General features: G+C 35.5%; 1 protein-coding gene across 2 annotated transcripts; it reads left to right on the forward strand.

Moving 5' to 3' along the window:
• The first annotated feature begins 8,344 nt into the window (after nt 1-8,344).
• LOC106073930 (putative phospholipase B-like 2) lies at nt 8,345-22,127 on the forward strand. 2 transcript variants are annotated; one of them, XM_056023834.1, is made up of 13 exons: nt 8,345-8,568; nt 10,475-10,576; nt 11,351-11,510; nt 13,540-13,634; nt 14,277-14,524; nt 16,045-16,133; nt 16,739-16,896; nt 17,012-17,107; nt 17,265-17,336; nt 17,947-18,099; nt 18,228-18,387; nt 19,050-19,213; nt 19,370-22,127. In XM_056023834.1, exons 1-13 carry the CDS (start codon nt 8,375-8,377, stop codon nt 19,383-19,385), a joined length of 1,707 nt encoding a protein of 568 aa, XP_055879809.1. In that variant the 5' UTR covers nt 8,345-8,374; the 3' UTR covers nt 19,386-22,127. The 2 variants fall into 2 exon arrangements, with proteins under 2 accessions (XP_055879809.1, XP_055879810.1); XM_056023835.1 differs by lacking the exon at nt 19,370-22,127 and having other exon boundaries at nt 19,050-19,229.
• The last annotated feature ends 3,712 nt before the right edge of the window (nt 22,128-25,839 follow it).

Genomic DNA, 25,839 nt, shown 5'->3' on the forward strand with positions numbered 1-25,839 from the left:
ACCAATCGAAATCATCTTAGTTTCTTTTTAGTTTAAACATAAAATTATAGCTTTTTCACACTTTTTTCTTTTCAACACTATAGGAAGATAAAGGAAACAAGGCTTAACGAATTGCCTCCCAAATTCGATGCAGGCAATTACGGTAAAGAATACTGTCTCCCCTTTATGTCAGTATAGATTGTAGGCCTACTCTGGGGCTGCTGTAGCAGGGCCTATGTTATGTCAGTATAGATTGTAGGCCTACTCTGGTGCTGCAGTAGCAGGGCCTATGTTATGTCAGTATAGATTGTAGGCATACTCTGGTGCTGCAGTAGCAGGGCCTATGTTATGTCAGTATAGATTGAAGGCCTACTCTGGTGCTGCTGTAGCAGGGCCTATGTTATGTCAGTATAGATTGTAGGCCTACTCTGGTGCTGCTTATTTCGGACGGTTTCGAGACAACTACGGCACACGGTGCCGCCACTGCATCGAGGACGTAAAGACAATAGACTACATTCTGTATGAATGTCTAGTTCTGCATGAAAGACGATCGGGACAAGGATTTGATAGAGAACTGGTACATGCGCAACGTTAGGGCTGTCCTTGTACGGGGACATGGCGACATTAAAACTCACTGCTCGCTTCCTTCCAAGTGCTCTAAGGGACTAATTCTCAGCAAGGTTCGCTACCTATGGGGTTTCTGCTTCGGTGCTGCTGTAGCAGGGCCTATGTTATGTCAGTATAGAATGTAGACCTACCCTGGTGCTACCCGCCTATCGACCAGTATTGTAATAAAAGTTATATTTAGTTTTGCTTTTTAAAAAAGTTTGTTCAAATTATTTTGATTTCTACAATAAAAGATGTAATACGCCTACATCGGCTAGTTGTACAAGCAATCTGGAGCTACAATCCAACGACCAACCAACAACAATACGGCTCCCTTATTTATTTTTATACACATGATACCAGTGGCGTCACTAGGATGGATGTCACCCGGTTCAAAAAATAATTCCCGTGGGTTTGGTCTAATGAATGAAAATAGCCTGCATTGACTAATTATCTACATTAAATGGTGGTTAGACCTCGACGTAAGAGTTATCCATTTTATTTTAAAAGTTCGTTCTGTATGACAATGTATCAATGTTATCAACATATATATTTCAATGTAGATTAAATCAAAGATGACATCAATGATAGCAAAGACTTTCCAGTCATTTCTTACCCTAAGTGCGAGAGTAGGCCAACATGTTTTCCATTTTTCAAAGGTTAATGAATGTTCTTCATATGCCTAGTGATATTTCGAGAATACCAAAATGTATGAAGACAGTCGTCATTTGAACAATGATTATTTGTTGATCTCCTGATATGATGGTGCTTTTTAATAGCTTTGATGAAACAGTTTTTTAAATTAAAGCAGTGTTCGTTTCCATGCAGCTAGTACATAACTGAAAGCACAGTTTAACGCTTCGCTTGTGATATAAAATGTGATATAATGTTGTGAACATTGTGATGAAGTTTCAACCAATATTAATTGAAGCAGAAAAGAATACAAGCAATATAGTTCTAAATATATTAATTTGCATAATCACTTTCATGTATGATGTATCTAGCCACTGACAAGTATTTTTAAAAAATTGTCTAATTTTGCAAAAAGTGATTTTTTTTTCTCACTTGGGTGCAGTATCACTCCCTTTTGGATGTAACCCGGTGAGGACCGCACCCCTTTAGGTACGCCACTGCATGATACTGTAAGCAGTGTTATTACTGTAGGTATCTCATGACCCCGAGATCTTGATGTAGAGCTCAATACAATCTATATATATAATTCTCTTCATGGCTCAAGTGTTTGGACACCAAGTAATGGAAAGATCACTCTTTTATTTCTGCAAGTCGGACGAACTAGAGTTACCCCACGTAATTTTAGAGGCGAAAAAAAAAAAGAGGGGGTGGGGGAGAACAAGTAGTATTCACCCGTCACTAAATAGCACGGCCGGACTTAACCATTCTGACCAAGAAGTAATGGAAAGAGAACAAGTAATCTACTCTGTATTCACCCGTCACTAAAAGGCAGGACAGGACTTAACTATTGTGGGGCCTAATGCGAAACAGATTTCGTGGGGCCACGTTTGGGTAGAGATTCGGATAATAAATGAAAATTAAGAGTTTGTATTAAAAAATAAATTTGTCTTTGCATTTTATTCATTCATTACAACGTACAGAATTACTTTACGAGCCTTGCGTGTAGCGAAGTCATACAGTATATCATAAGAATTCTGTTTTCTACATAGATCATGGGTATTGCATAATGACGTGTTTTTTTATCGTGCGTAGGTTATAAAATGGTTTAATTTATTAATTTATACACCTAGAATTTGCGCGGGTCCTATGAAAGTGCGGGGGCCCAATGCGGTCGCATTGGTCGCAGTGGCCTATGGCCAGCCCTGCAAAATAGCGGCGTATGTTACGCCGCCGGACGACTAGTGTTTTATATTTATCATATATATTTAACTTTATTATATTTCCAAGTTTTGGTTGAAGTTGTAACGAATGAGAATATAGCCTACTTCAATTTAGCACTTAAAGTTTTAGGTAATTGATATGCATTCTAAATCGGACATTTAAATAGATCTAGATCAGTGGTTCCCAAACTTTTTTGTCTCGTAGACCCCCTGCCATGTTTTCTGGTTTTCTGTAGACCCCCTACTCAACTTGCAAATTTTTGCAAATTCATCAACATTCTTTTTAAACAAATTTCTAACTGTAGTGCGTTGAAGAGTGAAATAGTAATTTAAAACTACACAACTACGGAAATAATGTTTTATATACAAATCTGTTTTTCTATGAATTAGTCTTTCTAACATTAAATATTAATTAATTAATTAATGAATATGCCTTAAGTATCATTGTAAAAGGTTTCGCAAAGAGCAGTTTCTCGTGTATTTCTTGATCTCTCACGTGTGGCTCAAATATTAAATCTGCGGAACTGTTTTTATTAACAGGAGAGGGGCGAAGGCGAGTAACTGGAGCCTAAACCAGGTCTCGTCGGTCAACCTTAAGGAAATATAAGGAGACGGTGACCATTAGCGCCATGTATCCCTGGGCCGTCCCCTCTTCTTCTTTCCTTGTGGGTTCCAGGCTAGGGCTTGCCACAGTATGCTGGATGCAGGCTGGCAAAGGGTGTGACCTATCCATTTCCAGCGTCTCTGAAGGATATCTACTTCAATGGACTGCTGCTTTGTTCTTTGCCACTGTTCCTCATTCGAGAACTTGTCTGGCCAGCGGATTATAAGAATCTTCCTCAGGCAGCTATTGATGAATACCTGGATTGTTTCATGGTGGTGATGGTGGTTCTCCAGGTCTCTGCTCCATAAAGTAGTATCGGCTTAACAATGGTGTTAAAGAGCCTAATCGTGGTGGTCGTGCTTTTTTCCCTAGATCCCCAGGTGTTCTTTAGCTAATGGAAGGCTGCTTGAGCTTTACCATGGCACCGCGATTTGGAAGCAGATGCCAAGCAGATGGGCAAGACGTGGAGACAGTTGGAGAATCTCGCCTAGAACCGAGTTGCCTGGAGAAAGCTGGTTGGTGGGCGGTGGTCTATGCCCAGAAAGGACCACAGGCATAGACGAGACGAGATGAGATAAGATGGTGACCATTAGAAAGTTTGTAGCACACAGCGCTACACCTTGTCAGACCAAACTGTATTTATATCTTTTGCAAAGATTTACATAAGAAGGTTTTAATTTTATAACTCATGCCACCGAAGCGACCTTAAACTGTATTGTCGCTTAAAGAAATTCTTTTAATAGTAACAGATGTAGGTTTTTGTAAAAAGGTAATAACAATGTTTGACCTTTGCTGTTTTCCGTATTTTGCTATAAGTAAAGAAATCTTGAAAGACGCTCACAAACCAAAATCTTCTCTAAATGATGTCGAACAGAGATTTTGTGGGTCAATTCTGAACTTTGAGTGTTTGAAAGTTGTTCAAATCTTAATTTTTGTCAGGGTGGCATTGTCTCAGATGATCCTCCAGCGTAACTGGTGTCATATCGTCATAAAAGAGTCACTTAGGCAACTGCGTGTTTGACAAGGAAGGAATGAATCCCAATTTTAAATAATTAACGCTGTACAGTCTACATTTCTTTTTTTTTTTTTTGAAATATTAGTTACATGTAGACAAAATTAAGCTATTTAAATAAGTATTGAAATTGAATACAACAATGTTTCGTTTCAATAGCAGGATAAATATTGAAAGGATTAACTCGGGTACAGATCATATATTAGTGTATGAAATAATTACATTAATAGAATGTGAAAATTAAGTTACGACCTGCTATAATGAAATCTATTAACGTAGACCCCCGTGGACATCTCATAGACCCCCAATTTATTTTTTTACTTTCGTAGACCCCTTGGAGGTCTTCGTAGACCCCTGGGGGTCTATATGGACCACTTTGGGAATCACTGATCTAGATCTATAATATCTTTACGCCCCCCCCCCCTACTCGGCCGACTCTCCCCCCCCCCCCCCGAAGGGAGGGCGGACGAATTTTAGTAAAGAAATCACACGAATTTATTAGTTATGTTAATATTATACATGTATACTAATTATTTATATTTCAACCTATTTTTAGATTATTTCGTCCCCCTTCTAGTATGTTGGCCGATTTGGTGGGATGGGGATGTGGCGATGGCATCAATCCCCCCCCCCCACCATAAACTTTCGAGTGGTGTGGGCGGTCTTATATATTTGTAGAAATCATAGCTTGTTAACAGAATCAATTAAGTATCTATGTAATTAAAACTTGATACTGGTATTTAAACCGATGTTTCCCTGTTAGCCGATTGGGTGGGGTAAATTAAGTGTAAATACATCTACTGCCCTTCACACCTAAATCATAATTTGTAAACAAAATTAGTTGAATTACTATATAATTTTTATATTATGTCGCTACACTTCTTGTATCTTAGCCGATTCGTTGAAATGGGGGGGGGGGGGGAAGGCGATTGCTACTACTGCCCTCCCCACTCTAGCCCTCTGAAAATGGGTTGTAGGCCTACCAGTTGGAAGTGCCGCAGGGGCGATACATGCGATCGCCTTCCGCCTATCGGACAAACCAATACTTCTTTATTTTTTGTATTTTAGTTAAGAAATTACAAAAGTTAAAAAATTATATAATTTATATTTGCTATGAATTAAATTCTTATATCGAGTCGCCCCACCCCCTATTCTTTAATGCCAAATGCAATCATTAGCAGAAATTATAAAAAGGAGCGAGAATTAATCGTTTTTACTCTACCGCCCAATCCCCTTTCCAGACGAAAACATGACGTTTTATAACAGAATAGTCAAATATGGCGACAGAGTTGATGTCATTGAAAACGATTTATCATAGTTATTTTAAGAAGGACTTCGTTTTGGAAAATTTAGAACTCATACGAAATTTTCATTATAAGAGTAACAATTTCGAACCTTTTTCCAACCTTTACTCATACTGATATTTTTCTATTGTATTAAAATTTTTTAGATTATAGCTCACAATTCACAATATATTGTTGTAACCCTGCCTTGCACCAGTGCTTTAGGTGCGCACTAGCGCACTAGTGAACGTAAACAGGAAGACACTAGAATGGAGAGAAGAACAGTGCATCAGGGATTGTGAATGTTTGGAAACTAAGAAGCCAGCTTTTGGTGCTGCCTGGAGGTTGTAGAAGGGACCTTGAGCGAAGCGGGGAAGGCTGTCGTTGGTCCACATTCGGGTTGCTGTCTAAAGGACTGGTAAATTAGTAGAAAGACTCTGAGGAAGCTGAAGGATGCTATGTGTTTGTCCTAGTGAATAAACACCTGTCTTTATTTCCTGTTACACTGTGTTGTGTTGCCTGCCTTTACGTTGAGTGCCTACCCAAGAGTTACAACAATTGGTGTCAGAAGTGGGATTTAGGCTGCTCAGCGAAAGGAAACAATGACAACGCTGAGGAAGCTAGATGAACTTAGCTGTAAACAGTTAAAAGAGGAGCTCCGAGCCAGGGAGCTGAGGATCTTCTGTGCCAAAGAAAAAATGAGAGCCAGTCTTTGGCAGGCTCTTGTTGATGAAGGGGAGGATCCATAAATATACCTGTTTGAGATAGAACCAGATATTGGTGAGGTGCTGAACACCATGCAGAACTGATTAAGTGAACTTTGTACCTTCCAGGATTCGATGAATCATTCTATGGACAAACTGATACGTAACGTGCAAGGCCAGATCAATCCTGTAAGAGAGAGGAGTCTAACATCATTCAACAACAATGAACCGTTACTCATTCAAGACTGTGGCTGTACTGATAGTTACAAAGAATGCGTCAATCTTAACAAGAAGCACAAAGATTAACAGAAAGAGACAGTCGAAGCAATAGACGAAGTCTGCTACGCGACTGAAACTTTTGCTGTACCAGCTTTGAGTGCAACAACGACCTTGACGGAGCAGGAAAACTTTGAGCCTGCGTTAGAGCCTGTCATTTTGGACCTTAAGGACCCCTGTCGATCTGCCAGTACCTACGAGGGGAACTTGAATTTTGATTGTTGCATTCAGGCGGTAAGCAGCAACTGTACATGCGGTGCTTCACGAAGGGAGTGCAAATGTCAAGAAACCCATCAACAGGGTCTGAAACCAGTGGACTTCGATACTTCTGTTTTCACCAGCGAGAGAGGCTCTGAAGGTGGTCAGAAGAACCCTGCAGCTGATGGACTTTTGCACCTGAAACGTTGTAAAGGTGCCTTACAGACAATTCTCCCTGAGACGGCTGAGGCTGACAGTTTGTTAAACAGCGTGGCTTCTTGTGGGTCTACAGCTCTTTCACAAGTCATCCTTAGAAAGGGTCTGATGAAGCGCAGTTCTGAATCAACTTCATTAACAACAACAAGAGCTGTCACTACCACTCGATGTGTCAGGTGGCTGACGCCAGCAACAACCGTCAGGATGGAGAGGCCACGTTTGCGACATCGTGTCGAAAGAAACTTGGTCAACTGGAGAAGGAGAAAACGGCACCTGCAGAGAGCAGTGTGGATCACTTTGTGGGGAGCACGCTCCATGCAATCTGTGACTCCCACTGACCGACCTCCACCTACATTGATCAACCGTGAACATATTTCTTTTCGGGACGAAAAGACTAAGGTGGGGGTAGTGTTGTAACCCTGCCTTGCACCAGTGCTTGAGGTGCGCCCTAGCGCACTAGTGAACGTAAACAGGAAGACACTAAAATGGAGAGAAGAACAGTGCATCAGGGATTGTGAAGAGTCTGAATGTTTGGAAACTAAGAAGCCAGCTTTTGGTGCTGCCTGGAGGTTGTAGAAGGGACCTTGAGCGAAGCGGGGAAGGCTGTCGTTGGTCCACATTCGGGTTGCTGTCTAAAGGACTGGTAAATTAGTAGAAAGAAGCTGAGGAAGCTGAAGGATGCTATGTGTTTGTCCTAGTGAATAAACACCTGTCTTTATTTCCTGTTACACTGTGTTGTCACGTTGTGTTGCCTGCTTTTACGTTGAGTGCCTACCCAAGAGTTACAACAATATGCTTATATCCTAAAAATGCAAAAAAATTAGTGTAGAATCTAATTGGCCCACTTAATTTCTCGTATCACTTCCGAAATTTTTTTTAGAGCTTTTAATTATAGTTTTGTAACAAAATAAAGTTACAAACATGCCTATTGAACAAAATGTATCACTTACAAATGCGCTTTTTTTTTTAATATTATTTTTCGAATATTTTTTTTTCGGCGGCGATACTCAAAGTCTTAATCTAAATATGTGAGTATCTTATTTTTTTAAAGGAATTTAAAATCGGTTGTATTTGCAATGTAGTAAGGGCCTGTAAATTCATATTAGAATATTTTTCAAGTAAAACATTATTCAAAATGTCCTTTTTTAATACGATGAATAATCAGCTGTATACCTAGATGGCAGGAGAATGCGTTTCTGCAGTGAAGAATGCAAGAAAACGCTTTTGGCGTCGGGGCTTCGCCCCGGATCCCACTAGGAGAGCTTACAGTTACAGCGCTCCCCCAGACCCCGAGCTGCCATTAAGATAAAGGTCCCAACATTTTTTTTTTTTTTCGCCAAAGGTTGAGAAACACTTTTTTTTTTAATTCTAAAATATAGAAACATAAATACATACATATATATATATACGCGCGTTTATGGTTAGGGTTTTCTGGGCGTTAGGGTTAGGGCTTGGAAAAAAATCGCCCCCCCCCCTTCACTCCAAAGTTCTGGATCCGCTAGTGTTCAAGGCCTAGATTTCATATAAATATACAAAACTAAATCAACTTTGGCTAGACTTTGGGTGGATGCGGCCCGCGGGCAGAATTCTTTACCAAATTTATAAAACTAAAATCACGTGACTGTTCATGTGACACAGACAAAATGGCTGAACACACAACTTTGCTGTTGTTTCTTACATTCACATTGTTTTCAGCAATAGCATATTGCCAAAGTGATTCTATCACACAGCTTTGGGTTGTGCTTGACGATGTAAATCAAACATACACGATTTATAACACTTCTCAACCAAATTTCATAGCCGTTGCAAGCTTTGATAACAGTATCAACCAAACAGGGTAGATTAAATTTGATTAAATAATAAATTAGATCTAATTCTAAATTCATTGTCACATGTCATGATTCATTGATTGTGAAAAAATAATTGTGATTGATTAATTAATAATTTTTATTAAGAAGTAGTACTACTACTAGTTGTAGATCACCCTGTTAATCACCGTATTTCAGTATTAGACTTATATTAGACTAGATTCCTAGATGGCTGCCTGGTCGTGCGGTTTGCACGCTGGACTGTCGTTCAGATTTATCGATGGTCCCTGGTTCAAACCCTGTCCGCTCCCATCCCCCGTCGTCCTGCGGGAGGTTTGGACTAGGAAGTAATTATCTTCAACTCTGAAGGAACATCCGAAACATGTAAAACATTTTACAAACAAGATCTATTAAATCTTTTGATAATAATGATAATTAGATGTGACGGTATGGTGGGGAAAAAATTATTACTTTTCTTGTATTTTAACGTCTATTATTAATTTATTAATAGTTCAAAGTTAGTCAATCCATCATTGTGTCTACCGGCTCCTAATCACTATGACTCTGGCACCTATTTTTTTTACAAAAAAAAAAAAAACTAATACTTAATAATAATAATAATATTGGCACTAGGCACTAGGGCAGACTTGGCTTTGACACATAATTTTCACAATTTGACCAGTAACGATTACTCCTCCTTATTCTTATTACAAATATTTGAAATAGGCTACTCACCTATGATATCTTCTGTGCTGTGATAGGCCTATTTTGACTGTCAAAATGGTAGATTTTAATCGCCCTGATCTGCTGCTCATCTGTAAAAAAGAAAAAGCTGCTACCATTATTGACGTCACCGTACCACTGTCTTATAATTTAAGAAAAACGAAGTTGGAAAAACAAAGAAAATATGGGAACCTAGGCTTGGAGATTAAGCGTTTAAATGGAAGTTATCTAAAACAACTAGATCTATATACCCCATTGTTATATCAACCGATGGGTAATAACAACTGACCTCACAGATACCTTCAAGACCCATAACATTCCTAGGAACATTCTCATTGCCTGTCAGAGGGTGGTACCGCTGCAGACCTGCCACATCACCAGAAAATTCCTCAGTGAAAACTGATAAAGGGACTACGATGAATTTTGTTTCCCTTTTACAAAACTCGACCCTGGCAGCGCCAGAGAATAAATACACGTTCGTTTCTAACATAATACATCTAATAAGTCTAAACAAGTAATACTAATAAATTATAAAGTCTAATTATTCTTAATATCAACTAGATCTAGATTCTATAAGTAATAAGTAAACTATGTTAAAATTAATAAAAAGCTTTAAATTTAAAAGTGACATTAAGTTGATTGCAGCTGTTGAATGGTAATTAGTGCTGCTGTCTATACTATGCACACCAGCCTCCTGCAGAACATGGTTATTGGTAATGTAGTCTCCAGTTGGAAAGTTCTCTTACATAGGCTGTGGGACTCACATTTAAGGCCCAAAGAAAAGCCCATATTGTATTGAAGAGAGGCACAGAAGACAAAAAGAAAATTGAATAGATCCCCAGCTGACAAAGCTTTGTCTGCATCAGATGTGGAAAATATGCAGGTCACAACTGTGTTTGCATAGTCATGTGTAACACTTCACTATCCTTAATTTTAAGAATTAAAGACACTGCCATTATTACATGGCCCCTGATTAGTTATAGTTTTAAATACTCAAAAATTGCTTATTATAAAACTATATTTTAATTTTTTTTTTAGTAATAAGCTTAGCACCTTTCTTTTTATATTTTGTTTTATTCTACATGGCCTACAATTAAACAGAAAAATAACTATATAGATTATGTTCTTGAATTTCATTTTTTATTTATATGATTATGTATTTTTTAAAATGTTTACTGTTATGGCTTCATTCCATATACACTATATTGATAGATGGGCCAAACTAGATGTTATCACTACTTCTGGTCCGAATCAGAAGTATACAGACTTCCAGCAAATGTATGCCGCTGGATTTGTCGAGGGACACATCACAAGGTGAGAATGCTACAATGGAACTATTATCTTTGACTTGACTTCTTGATTTTCTAATAGTTAGCTGAACTTCACATGGAATGCCTGAATTTGTTTTAAAGTGTAGTTTAATGTCACACCTCAGCAATACAGGTTTGAGTAAGTTGTAGGCTCTTTGCAAGTTAAAGTTAGCTTTGAGATATTTAACAACTCTATCCATGACAATTTTTAAATACTAGTTAATGTATTTTAAATTTTATCTTATTACCGCCATTAAATTATTGTCTTACCTAATGATTTCCATGTGTCCTAGTATGAACTGTATTTTATTAAATAAAAAAATAAAAAAATCCAGATCAACAAGAAATCTATTTAGATAACTTTTTTTCAATGTACATAAAAGCTATTTAGATGCACACAAAATCATGTATCTGACATGTCTATATAATTATATCTAGTTTAGTTGTTAGCAAAGTAAGAGTAATGACTAATCACAATGTTATGTTGTTTTTTTTATGGACATTTAGGTTTTAAAAACAATCTACCTTATTTGCTTGACTTTAAAAGAGCTACTATTTTCATTGCAGCTAATATTAAACTTTAACTAATTAACTATTTGTTTGCATTTTAAACCAACTCAACATTTTGAAAATTTAATTGACCCATGGTCTCTGCACTTTTTAAAATAGCTTCTTCATCGAAGTCTTTTTTAAAAAATATTTTGAAATTAATCCCTGTTCTGAGCACACTCTTGTACTTACAATATAAATATTTTGTCTTTCTACACATCTTGTACAGATCACTGATTGGCATGCACTGGATCAACACAGTAGCTGGCTTTTGTCAAGAGCCCTTATCCCATCAGTGTCTCCAGTTAAAGAAATTTTTGGAGGCCAATTTGAACTGGATGAAAGAACAAATTAGTGCTTATGGAACCAGGGAATATTTCTGGCATCATGCAAGTAGAATTTAGTTTTTATTACAAGTATATGAAGAAGCATTATGAGCTTCTTTTCTAGTTTTAAGGAATGCAAGTGCCCAAAAATAATTGAAAACAAACATGAAAAAAGCTTAAAATAATAATAGGAAAGAAATGAAACTGTCTCCAAAGTTTTTAATTTATAGTAACCTTGCCTGATTCTTCCAATTAGATAACTTTTAAAAAATAGATCTATATTGTTGTAAATTTAAGGGAAGCAACTGAACCAAGGTTAGATAATATTAGATAAAGAATTTTTATTTATAACTAGTCGACCGGCGGCGTAGCTATTTTGCAGGGCCGGCCATAGGCCACAGCAACCTATCCGACCGCAGTGGGCCCCACACTTTCATAGGACCCGCATTTATTCTATGTGTAAATTATTAAATTAAACCATTTTATAACTTATAAAAGATTTCTCGCGGCCGCCTGATTTACCAGGAGCTCCTGGAAATCTCCTGAAGTTGCAAAATATTTGAAAAAGTCATGGAAATCTCCAGAAATTATTAAAAAGCTTTTGAAAACTCATACAAATCTCATGAAATATATAGACAAAAATTGTCATTTTGGGGTGTCATTCAATATGGAAAACGCCAATCCTAAGGGCGATAAATAAAAACGGCATTATGCATTAACCGTAATTGTGTAACCTGGTGAAAGAAGCTTCTCGCGCCTCAAACTAATGAAGAATTACTTTAGTTCAACAATTCTCGTAGATAGATTGAAACATTCATTAATTGTTGCTATTGAGCGTTATCTATGTAGGAAATAAAATTTTCATGATACACTGTAAGACTAAGCTACACACAAGGCTCGTAAAGTTCGTGGGATAACTCTATCCGCAGAAATAAAATAGTGATCTTTCCTTTACTTTTTCTTCTCATCCAAACTCTTGAGTGAAGAAGAGAATTATATATATAGATTCATAGGACCCTCACTTTCATAGGACCCACGCTAATTCAAGGTGTATAAATTATTAAATTAAATCATTTAATAACTTCAAACAGATTTCCGCGCCCTCCTGTCGATTTACCAGGAGCTCCTGGAAATCTCCCGAAATCGCAAAATATACGAAAAAGTACTTAAAATATACGGAAATATATACACAAAAATTGTCATTTTGGGGTGTCATTCAACATGGAAAACGTCAATCCTACGTGCGTTAAACAAAAACGGCATTATGCATTAGCCTTAATTATGTAATCTGGTGATAGAAGCTTCTCGCGCCTCAAACTAATGAAGAATTACTTGAGTTCAACAATTCTTAAAGATGGATTAAAACATTTGGTAATTCTTGCTATTGAGCGTGATCTATGCAGGAAACAGAATTATTATAATATACTGTATGACTTCGCTACATAAAAGGCTCGTAAAATAATTCTGTATGTAGTAAAGAAGGAATAAAATGCATAGACGAATTTACTTTGTAATGCAAACTCTTAAATTTCACTTATTGTCCGCTTCCCTACCCCTACCCAAACTTGGTCCCGCGAAATCCGTTTTGCATACAGGATAAATCTGTATCTTTTGCATAAGGCCCCACAATGGTTAAGTACGGCCCTGCTATTTACATATATATGCATAGTAGATTACTTAATTTCTTTCCATGACTTCTTGGTCACAATGATAAAGTCAGGCGCTGCTGTTTTGTATTTGTAAAATGTTTGTTTGTAAAATGTTTTACATTGTTTCGAATGTTCCGTCAGAGTTAAAGATAGTTTACTTCCTAGTCCAAACATTCAACAGGACAAAGGGGGATGGGAGCGGGCAGGGTTTGATAAATTTTTAAATGACAGTCTAGTGCGCAGCCAGTCATCCATAGTGTGAACACTACTCTTGTTTTCTCATGGACTATCCGCAGAAATAAGAGAGTGATCTTTCCTCTACTTCTTGTTTAAACTCTTGAGGGAAGAAGAGAATTATATATATAGATATAAATATTAGTCTTCATCTTCAGTTTACTATTGTTAGTTAAAATAATATTAATCAGATACGATTTTTTTTTCAGATAAATCTGTATCTTTTGCAAGCCACAGGCCTCCAAGATGGATACTCTAATTATCCAGGTGTCCTCAATACAGATATTGATGTCCTGGGTCTCTAGTAGGTTTATTTCATAACATTATCTTTGTTGATATAGTAATAGCAAGTAGCATTTAATACTAGTAGCATTTTGCGCAATGTCCACAAATCTACTGTGAATGATAATTACATGAAACTTTGATGTATTTTATAAGATCAACTGGTAAATGTTTATAAAATGTCAAACTCAAAGAAAGAGGCACATTTTTCAGGATTGAAGTTTCAATAAAATTAATAGAATACAAAAGTTAATGGGATAAAAAAATTAAAGGATCATGATGTCCTTGCTTAACTTAAGTGTTTAAGTCTAAATAAGACTAAGTCTAAACATTTCAACTAGCTAGTCCTAGAGTTTAAAGCTTGTATAATCTTTTCAGTCCTGGGAAAAATGTCAAAATAGGTGTATGACTTGAATTGTATTGCGCATCTAAATATCAGTGAATTCTGTTGCAAAATGCATGTATGAATACCTTTGAAAGAATAAAATTTGTGTGATTATTTCCAGTGCTGTGTCTTTTGGCACTAGTAGGGTGGTAGATGTACCTTAAAGTTTTATCTTTCATGCCCTTGCCCTCATTGGGGAAGATTTACAGAAGTAAGATTGTGTGAAGCACTATGTATGTTTTTATTTCCTTATTATTTATTTATTTTATTTTTGTCTAGTTTCTTTCAAGTTGGTGGAGATATGGAAGATCTTGGAGAACTTTTTCCATCATTGTCCAAGATCCGTAGCTCAGTGGGCCAGGACAATCATTGGGGGTTTGGACGAGGTCACTGTTCTGCTCTGCTCCGTCTACTTCCAGACTTCTCCGACCTCTATGTAGCTCAGGACACATGGAATGATCTCCCTTCAATGCTGAGGATTTTGAAACGTTACAATTTTGACCTTCACCTTTTGCCATCCTCGAAAGGTACCTGCTTTTCTTAATATATCAAATGTAAACAATTATTGTTGCTGTTTTTTTAATTATTTTTTTTTATAGGTTTTTATAAGTTTGAGGCTTTTTCAGAAATGAAGATTATAGATCCTATCCCAGATCTCCTGCAGGACGACAGTTGATGATGGTGGACAGGGTTTGAACACTGGACTATCAGGATTAGTCCAAGGTGCATACAGCATGGCCAGGCAGCTATGCTTTTCTTTAGTCAGTAACAACAAAGGAGATAACACTATTGTAGTTCATTCTTCATTTGTTTAACAAGCCAGACGTAATGCTACTGCTACATAATGTTAACAATGTTACAGTCCTACCTTTTACAAATAAGTTTGGCAGTTTCATTTGCAGTCTAATTCATATAGCATTTATTATATTTAATACAATTAATTATTATAAATAAATATGTATATTTGACAACTTTGACTAATTAGTTATCGTGGCATTAATAAATAAATACCAAAAATAAAGCTAGTAACATAACCTTTTGTCCAACTTAATTTAAACTAGACAAAAAAGTTTTAATGTTAAAAAATAGCTTTTTTTATGATGCAACTTAATTTTGATTTAAACTTATAGATCTTCCTCATTTAATAATGAATGTCATTTTCTGTACTTTTTCAAGCGGTAATTAGACATTTTATCAATTAGAAGTGTATGATATTAAAAACCAAAATTACCGTGGTGGCTTCCTGGTCATGCGGTTTAGACTATCATCACTGTGGTTTTGAATCCCAACCATTCCTTGCTTCCATTCCACTATGTAATGCAGGAGTTTTAGGCTAGAATGTAAAAATTTTCATTTCTGAATGAATGCCCTAAGCTTAAAAAACAATAACAAAACTATATGTTATACCATAACTTTACTATATTTAGTGTTCATCACAAATTCAGTCTTAAATTTTGAAGTTAAGAATGGTGAAATCTGTAACTTCGATTTGGTGGTAGTGATAACTTTTTTTTTCAATAATACTTACCAAGCGCAAAATATATTCTACTCTCACCATTTAGAAAAAAAAAAAGAATACATTTTGAAAATATTGAAGCTCATTATAAAAGACTTGTTTTAATTATTACAAAAAAAAAACAACAACAACTAATATTGGAGTCGTCACTATAAACTGTATTCTGCCATTTCTTTGGATAACTCAGTTGTGAGAAAAGGGGGGTAACTGCTGTGTTGGTGACACTGTTTCTACCATAGCTTATACCTATTCTTTCATCTCAATTGACTCTATGAGATGATACATGACTGAAGTAGCCAACAATCAACATCAACCATATATTTATTTTCAAGGCAGTCTTGAGGTCCTTGATGTGGTCTATGATCTATTGATGTTTCATTGTATCTTGTAACTTAAAACCCATTTGGGGATCTATAAATCTATTTCTAACACTTTACACCTTCAATGTATAAACTTGAATAACTCATGCTGGGTAAGTTTCTGACTATGAGACGCAGTAATATAAATGATTTTGTTAATCTCCTTGATCAGATAGTATACCTGGCAACATTATGACCTTTTCATCTTACCCTGGCGTCTTATCTTCTGGAGACGACTTCTATTTAATTTCTTCTGGTTTGGTGAGTTAATATTTTTTTCACTTTTATTATTATCAAGATGAAAGAAAGCATGGTGGCCAATTAGTCAAACACTGAGTTTATAAACCATTGATCTCTTGGGTGCAGGCTGGTATTCTCCAAGTCCACATCTGACAGTTTGTGAAGGAAAGCTAAAGTGGTTAGTCAAAACTGCTGTTAACTACAGCAATAAGAAAGACATCTACCCAACAGACCTTAAGAAAACGTTTTATAAAAATGTTGATCTATACATGATACAACTATTGATGTCTGCATGTTACAGATATGGACATTTACATGTGAGTTCAGCAGGAGGGCAGGAGATGTTGAATAGCTGGGCTCAACCTACCCACTATTACATCAATAGTCCAAAGTGCATACTACTTATATTATTTGCATACCTTAATAACAGGTAGCCTTCTTACTCTTCAACAGCATATTGAAACAAGGAATCATATTCTCCTACAATCTTCATTCTATTACTACTTCATTGTGTAATTCTTCATTGTGTAATTCTTCATTGTGTCCATATTTTTTTTTCAATCCTAACTTGCTACTGGAAAATATTATTTTAATCCTTTTTTTTTTTTTAATCCAAACCTGTGTAGCTCTCTCAAGAAACAACAATTGGCAATTCTAATCCTGACCTACTTAAGTACATTACCTACACCTCGGTACTGGAGAGCTTCAGAAGTATGGTGGCTAATAGACTAGCCTCTTCTGGAAAAGAATGGGCATTCTATTTTTCTCAATTTAACAGTGGCACGTAAGTTTCTTTGACCAACATTTTATTCATTTCATAGAGCAGTTCATCTTTGATTTATAACTCATACGAGAGATTTGAAATGATTTGATGAAATACTTTTCTGTTATATTGACAGCTATAACAACCAGTGGATGATTGTTGATTATAACAAATTTGTACCTTTTGAGAAAAAGCCAACTGATGGTTTGTTTTATTTATTGGAACAGATACCGTAAGTGCACTTTGACCTTCATTAGCTTATAATTTGATATTACTAACTCTACAATTTAAGCTTGTGTTATTTTTTTGTTTTCTGAATATTTTTTTTAGTTTTAAATAAATGTGGATAAAAGTTAACATTTTTTTTTTTTGTTTCCATCAATGCAAAGAGGAACAATCTACTATGAGGATCTGAGCCAGCTACTGTATAACCAATCTTACTTTGGCAGCTACAATGTTGCGTGAGTTTGTTTTAATAAATATTTCAACTGTATTATATATATTATAACATGTTTTAAGTTAATCTGCACATTTGTATGTATAGTAGATGACAATCCGAAAAATAATTCTATTTTTTTTTCTTAAATAATTAACCAATGCTAATAGGCTTCAGGTATTCAGTTACAAAATGCAGTGCCATAATCTTTATGCTGTAGATTTAAGATATTTTAGAATTGTTATTGTCAAGAAAGGTATATGTTGTAACCTGTGTTAAGTCTTGTTGTCTCTAAGAAAGTTATATGTTGTAACATTTATAAAGTCTTGTTGTCTCTGTCTAAGAAAGTTATATGTTGTAACATTTGTAAAGTCTTGTCTCTGTCTAAGAAAGTTATGTTGTAACATTTCTAAAGTCTTGTTGTCTCTGTCTAAGAAAGTTATGTTGTAACATTTCTAAAGTCTTGTTGTCTCTGTCTAAGAAAGTTATGTTGTAACATTTCTAAAGTCTTGTTGTCTTTGGCTAAGAAAGTTATATGTTGTAACCAGAGAAAGTTATATGTTGTAATGCATGTAAAGTCTTGTTGTCTCTGTCTAAGAAAGTTGTATGTTGTAAAGTCTTTTCTCTGTTTCCAGGTATTTTCCAAACATTTTCAATGCCAGTGGCATGCCAGCTCTGGTCAATCAGTTTGGTGATTGGTTCACTTACGATAAGAACCCAAGAGCTCTGATTTACAAGAGGGATGTTCCCAAAGTGGTGGACATGAACTCAATGACTAGGTTGATGAGGTTTGTGCACTGGACTTTATTTAAGTCTATTTCACTTTTAATGTGAGATTGAAAGTCAATGACAACCTGCACAAATGCTGAAGACTGTTTTTTAAAAAAAGAAACTTGACATAATTTCTGATTTACAGATACAATGATTTCATGCATGATCCGCTGTCCAGCTGTAATTGTACTCCACCCTATTCGGCAGAGAATGCTATTGCTTGTCGAGATGATTTAAACCCCATTGATGGTACTTACCCCTTCAGCGCTCTTGGACATCGCCCGCACATTGCTACTGATATGAAGGTGATTTTAAAAAAATATTTTTTTTTTCAAATTATCAAGCAGATATCTCTAATAACATGTGACCCAATCACAAAGAGCCTAACTGGCAGACAAATTTCACATGACAGAATGTTGTTTTTTTTTTTTTAGTCCATATTGTTTATCATTACTTAGATGTCAATACAATTCTAAGAAATGTTTAAAAGTTTTTCAGGTTTTGAAGACCAAAAGAATTACATATTTTGCAAATTGCTAAACTAAAAAAAAATGTTCCTGCTATTAAAGCTAAAATTTGAAGCCTTTGTTTCAATAATTGAAAATAACATGTTTTTTTTTTTTTTTCAAATTCTAAACTAAATTGTTTTTAGAAAATGTCTTATATTTCGTTATAAAAATAATATCTGGCTGCTGGTCAGACTTCTTCCCCATCAAAATTGTTGTTTGCAAGTTTTTTTAAAAGTTAGATTAAAGCTTAATTGGCAACTTAAGGGCAACTTTTGTTGTACATCATTTTTATAACCGTAGATATTTCCTAGTAGTAAGTACACATAAATTGTTGTTTTATTTTTTTTGTTTAATGAAACTAAAAAACAAACATTTATCAAAGTATAATTTTTTTTTTTTTTTACAAACTACTCTTTCTTTTATCACAAGTTATTGAAATATGTTGTTTTTTTTTTCAGCTTGCAAATTTTTCACTGTCTCTGAGTTTGTCCTTCTTGGCTATTAGTAGCCCAACCTATGATGATCTGCCTCCCTTCCAGTGGAGCAAATCTGATTACAATACCATGTCACATGTGGGGCACCCTGACCTCTGGATGTTTCCCCTCATTCTCTTCAACGGCACCTACCCCATGGCTTAGAAGATGGCACCTACCCCATGGCTTAGAAGATGGCACCTACCCCATGGCTTAGAAGATGGCACCTACCCCATGGCTTAGAAGATGGCACCTACCCCATGGCTTAGAAGATGGCACCTACCCCATGGCTTAGAAGATGGCACCTACCCCATGGCTTAGAACTGATAGGACACACAGGGGGCTAAGACAAAAAAAAAGGATATCACTATTTAAAACTTATTTTTATTTCCTTGTCTTAATATTTTTTTCTAATATTTTAAATCATGACAGTAGACTTTCTATTGATGTCTAATTCTGCATATTGAATTGTATATTAATCAGACCAAGAATGATGTAAATGTGTAATGGTGTTAAGTTATAACATGTTTTTTTTTTACTAAAGGGTTGTGCACATTCCATTTGTAGCTAGGCTGGCACCTTCGCCTAAAATAGTAACTCTTCAATTGGCATCTGTTTTATCTTGCAAAGGCTTTAAGTACATCTTGACAGAAGAGCTTGTATCTGCATGTGCTGGTACAAGGTAGGAGTCTTCATGAACTTATTCCACATTGCTAAACAGTATGGCTCAACATGGATGTAGTTAATGTGCTTGCATTAATTTCTATTTGGCTGTGCAAGGTTGTTAGACCTACTTCTCTGGTAGTGCCACTGCAATGTATGCCTTGGATCTATTATCCTTATGATTTCATAGTTTGGATTTGACTTGTTTATTTTTTATTTTGAAATGTTTTATAAACTAATGAAAACTTTAGATTTTTAACTGTGATAAAAAAGTGCAAAAATGTATTTTTAATAATTATAAATTTATAAAATGAGACAAAAGTGTGTGTGTTTGTAGATTTCATCTCAAGATGTCAAAATTGAAGCTTAAATAAATTGTCACATTTTTAGTGTTTATAAATTTGGCATTTTATAGTCGTGTACATATGCTATAAAATCAAAAGAATATTGCCTACACTTGTTTACATATAGCTCTTATCATTTATTATTTTATTGGTTTGTGTCTAGAAAATGTTTTGTAATTCCTATTCTTTTTCCCATTCTTCACACCCCCCCCCCCCATTAACAAACAAAGTTAAAAGCCTTGATTGTTTTCCACACTGTACAGTCTTTTGTGAAACTTTTGTTTGAAAACAAAAAAAAGTGCAATCATATTTAAAACTCTTAATAGTACTGTAGCACACATACCTTTTTTTATATTATTCTATTGTCTCCCTTTTTTGTTCTGTTTTGAATGATTCATTTATTTTTATCAATAGACATTGGAACTGTTTCTTTATATTTCATACATGTATGTTCTATCTATTGTCAGGGACTATCCTTATGTAATAAACAAAATTGTCTTTAAAAGTTCTAACATTTAATGAAGATATGTTTCTATTTTAATACAATGTATGTTACATGTCTTCATAAAATCATGATCGTGTTTGATTGGAATTACATTGACATAATGAGATCTATTCAGGGCCGGTCCTACAGGTTGCGGGGCCCTATGCGAAACGGAATGCGCGGGGCCTAATTTGGCTTGTGATAAGGATAATAAGTAAAAATTAAGATTTTGTATTAAGAAAATAAATTCGTCTTTGAATTTTATTTATACTTTACTAAGTACAAAATCACTGTCAAATTAACCTTACGAGCCATCTTCAGTAAATATTAGTTTTCCAACAACAACAAAAATAGCCAATAAACATTCATATCTGCCTTTTAGATTTACTATCGACTAGCGAAATATCACTTTTGTTATTTTTTTCTAAGAGGTCAAGATAGATTTAGATCTATATTTGTATGCCAGTGACTATTAACGTAAATTAAGTATTTGAATGCTCTGTTTTGGTTAAAATTCGCCTTATTACATTTTTATTAAATGAAAGCTGACAATCCGTTTTTTTTAATCGCCAGTAGGATTGGCGTTTTCCATATTGAATGACATCCCGAAAAGACAATTTTGTATGTTGTAAGTCAGTTTTCAGAAGTTTTTAAGAATTTCAGGAGATTTTCACGACTTTTTCGTATATTTTATAATTTCAGGAGAATTCAAGGAACCTTTAATAATAAGTTAAAATGGTTTAATTAATAATTTACACCTAGAATTTGCATAGCATGGGGCCTATGAAAGTGTGGGGCCCACTGCAGCCACATAGGTTGCAGTGGCTTAAGACCGGCCCTGGACCTATTAATAAGTCTTACAAGGGAATATTTCTACACTTTGTATCTGCAAATATTTTAAATTTATCTTGTTTTGGTGTAATTAGTGTAATTACATTGACATAATGAGATTTATTAATAAGTCCTACAAGGGAATATTTCTACACTTTGTATCTGCAAATATTTTAGATTAATTTTTTAGGGGTGGAGTTTGGCGGTGCTGTAATAAAAGGGAAATAATTTTATGAATATATCCCTTGCCATTCTACATTCTTGATTATTGATCTACAGCTTAATGACTAAAACCAGAATCTTCTTTTAGTTTTCTAATGTTATAGTACAGACAGGTTTCTTAAAGTTGAATTTAAAATGAGATCTTATCTTGTTTTTATTCATTTCCATTTACTTTGCATTTTTAAATTTGAAATATCTTATCATGAACAGAATGTTATTTTACAATGACAATATCTATGACTTTTTTTTCTACAAACACTGTAGGCACTTTTTCACTTTAATTGTTCTCAGAAATAAGTCAGGGTATGGAAAACAGAAAAAAAAAAAAATAATAATCTGTATCAGTTGTGTTGAGTAAATAAAATTTTTCATTTTACATTCCAATTCTACCATTAAGTCATCTCCCTGATATTTGAGGCCTGCCATTGGATCTCATGTAGTCTGCCCTTGTCATTGCCCAACTCTCTAATGCTTATCATATTTTAGCCTTGTGTAAAATAAATGTTTTACAAAGTATCAGAGCACACCATTTTAATGTCATACTTTGTCAGTCATGTAGAGTGTCATTCACAGTGATTTAATGTTGTTGTCATTTGTAACTTGTATGCTACATTGTATGCTGTCCTGTCAGTTTTTGGGAACTTTGAAGTTTACAAAATGTGTGCACAAAGTTTAAAAGCCACATTATTTGATTTGATAAACTGTTACTGTTACAGATTTCATTTGTAATTACAAAAACATGTTTTTTTTTACAAAATTAAATAAAGCAAAATAAAGTAGATAATTTATTGTTTCGTTGATGTTTCTCAAATTCATAAAGAAAAAGGTTCAAGGAGTTTTTTAAATAATGTTCTTTGAAACTGATAAGGACGTGGTTGTTTCCCCTTGACTACCAGTGAATAGAAACTGGTTAGCATGATTCACGTGAGCAATTTAATTTCTCTTATGAACTACTGCACAGCACTGTTAGATAGCCGATCAACTTCTGATAGTTTTTTGACAAACAAGTTTTCCCAATACTTCCACCACATGGAAGGTTTTAAGGCGAGACAGAAAAACAAACAATCCCAGCAATAATACAGCAATCCCCCCAAAATGTAGACACACTTCATATGATAGTAACCAAACAAGAACTGGATTGTTGAATATTTACTTGACATTACACCATTAGATGTGGATATGTGGATACTTAAAAGACAAAAGTCTATGCTATGAAACCTACAACATCGTATACACAGAGAGTTGTCATTGAAAATGATTGTGTCAAAATACCAAGGGAATTGTTTCATGATGTGTGTGATCCCATTGCTTGACATTGCCAGCTATGTCTGGATCAATACAGACATCAGTTTGAGAACAGGCAGAGAAAAACATAATATATAGAACAGTTCTTCCCTTTATATAAGCTTTCTATTTTTTTTATAACTATTTTTTATTTCGCTTGTTAACTTCAGTGTCGACAGTGAACGAATGCTAGCTGCTAATATAAAATCATTCTTCTAGTGTTGTTTGTATTATTCAAAATATTTTTATGGAATATAACTATTGAATCTTGTGTATGGAAAAAAAATGGTTAAGAAGTTTATTTCTTTTCTGTTTGTACGATAAATCATAATAGCCGCAAGGGTAAAGAAGGATACAATGTGAATAGATTGCATAGCCTGTGAATATTTACATGTCTAGGAATCCCAGGCTACATTTGCGAAATCACGCGCTGGTATGCTAATTGGTCAGGAGCTGTATTAAGTAACGCCAAGGTGTTCCCTTACGATATTGACTTCCCCCCCCCCCTATCCGTACCGCCACCTGCAGTTATTAATATGGGAAGGAGGGATGGCGGTAGAAAGTTCCAGCACTGTTAAGTGAATGTAAGAGGTGAGCGAAACGCTATCATGGGGGGTCGAAGGGGAAAGGCTGGTGTCACGGTACGCTCGAAAAGAAAGGGGATGGGGTGACATTTAAGATATTATTGGTATGAACAAGAATAATGGCAGCACCAGGTACCATTTTTATGTATGTAACGCGCATGTCTCATTCATTGTTTCAGAACTTGGCGTCACGTGTATAATTATATGAACCTGGTACATGTATAACTTGTGAGTTTCAGACGATCATTTAGAAATAGCTAGTTTAAAATCAAAGATTAAATCATCTACAAGGCAGCAGGGGGGTGAAAGTGGGTAATGCTCAAACCTGGGACTACAGCCGGAGAGTCTCAAACCCATATCATTATCACGTGATGGACACACACCATAAGCTAATGCTTTATTGAGTAGCCTAGATCATAGACTTTTTGCTTTCCTTTCGAGGATACGTGTCTAAGTTGACTAAGACATGTACTAAGACTCTTCACTAGGTGAAACAATTGTGTGACATAGAGCAGAGGCGTTTCTATTGTTGGTGTCCACCGATGCTGTTAGCTAATGACTTCACCACTACCACCATCACACCTTCCCAAACGAAACTTCCCAATGAAGATTATTCTTATGCGTTGAGACGCTGGTTAGGATATCTAACTACTGTCCACCCGGTAAAATTTGCTTTTGAAAAAATAAATCAATAAATATCATAATAATATAGGAAATAAGTGAATACAAGGCCAAAATACATAGGCCTACAACATTTGTAAAAAAAAAAAAAAAACAACACATTTCCACCTTGTTTCACATGCAGATAGAGAAGGGGGGGGGGTAAAGTCTGTATCCATTGCCCCCACGGTTATTTTGGTATTATTATTTTCGAACACAGTGATGCCCAAAATACGGTCCGCGGGCCACATCCAGCCCGCGACGTGTTTCTATCCGGCCTACCGAAACGTCGGCACAAAGTGTAGTTAATTTCCTTTCAAAAAAATGGCATTAAAAATAATCTATCTCTAAGTTAGGGTAAATGGATTGGTACGGATAATAAGCTAACATATTTCTTTTATAAAGAAAGAGTGGCCCTTTTGAAGAATATGACATTCAACAACTTTATGAGACACTAAACACTTAAATAAATAAGGCGGCTTTATATCTTGGCTTGGTTTGAGACGCGATTGGTAGAATACACCTAGAGTGGACACTATTTACCAAAGAGGGACTAGAAAATGAGTCGTCTGTAAGGCTAGCTACAGAGTTGCTCACATTGTAAGTAGAGACATGAAGCCATTTTCCGACGGCGAATGCATACAAAAATGTGTCGTGAAAAAAAGAACGCCGTTGTAGCTGTCAACCTTTCTCATGACAATTCCAAAGCGAGTGATAGATATGGGTAAATAGATCCATTCAAAACTAACTGACAAACCAGATCGAAAAGTTTTCTATTGCTGCTGAAGAGTCTACTAGTTATGTAATGCACTTAATGCATTATATATTGCTACGCTTGGTCGTGTTGTAAAGCTCTGCACTGTCGTATGTAAGGTCAAAAGTTAGTATTAACCATTAATAAGATATTAGTGAAGTTAAAGGTTCACCACTTATAATATATCGGAATCGGCTGTTAATGGTGTACAAAAATGAAAAATCTTTAATATGTGAACATAAATGTGTACGGTTTTGGGGGGGGGGGGGAGAAAAAAATCCCCCCTAACCCACCCCCCCCCGAAAAAAAATCCTGGCTACGCCCATGTCTAGACCTATATCTTTATTCGTAATTCATTTATTATAACAAGCAAAATATAAAAATAAATACTTTAAGAAAAAGCTTACATCAGTGAAAGTACAGCACATTTAAAGCCATATCTGTCAATACTGTAAAGTTTATTTCCCCGTTTCTATATCAAACAAAATTAATTAATTACCATAATTAATTAATTGACTTTTTTTTTTTAATCGATTCATGGTTAGGGACAAGAAATAACTGTGCAAAGTTTCAACTTCATTTGAGAATGGGAAGTGGTGGAAATAACGTGTTGAAAACTTGTACCAGACAGACAGACAGACAGACAGACAGACGGAGTGAGTTGATTTAAGCTTTGTAATAAAAATACCACTTTAAAGTAGAAGTAGTCTATGCTAATATTTCTTATACCATAACATTCAGTGAACTGTAGGTCGTCTATTCATTTGAGAAGCACCAAATCAGTGCACATGCTTGCCCATTAGTTCTATAAAGCTGAAGTCTTGTTTCAATTTCATAACGGCTAGGCCTGCTAACCTGCCGATATAAATTATATTCTTACAAGTGGGTCGGCCTGTCAGGGAGATCTCTTTGACAATGGCCCATTGTGCCGGCGACAAGTTTGGGGCCA

The sequence above is a fragment of the Biomphalaria glabrata genome, chromosome 3, assembly GCF_947242115.1.
Source record: "Biomphalaria glabrata chromosome 3, xgBioGlab47.1, whole genome shotgun sequence".
In the NCBI taxonomy this organism is placed as follows: domain Eukaryota; kingdom Metazoa; phylum Mollusca; class Gastropoda; family Planorbidae; genus Biomphalaria; species Biomphalaria glabrata.

Coding starts and splice junctions, on each gene's coding strand:
- LOC106073930 (XM_056023834.1), top strand. CDS start 8,375: ATGGCTGAACACACAACTTTGCTGTTGTTTCTTACATTCACATTGTTT. Junction 14,525..16,044: donor CCTTTTGCCATCCTCGAAAG/GTACCTGCTTTT, acceptor CTCCTTGATCAG/ATAGTATACCTGGCAACATT. Junction 18,388..19,049: donor ACATTGCTACTGATATGAAG/GTGATTTTAAAA, acceptor TTTTTTTTTCAG/CTTGCAAATTTTTCACTGTC.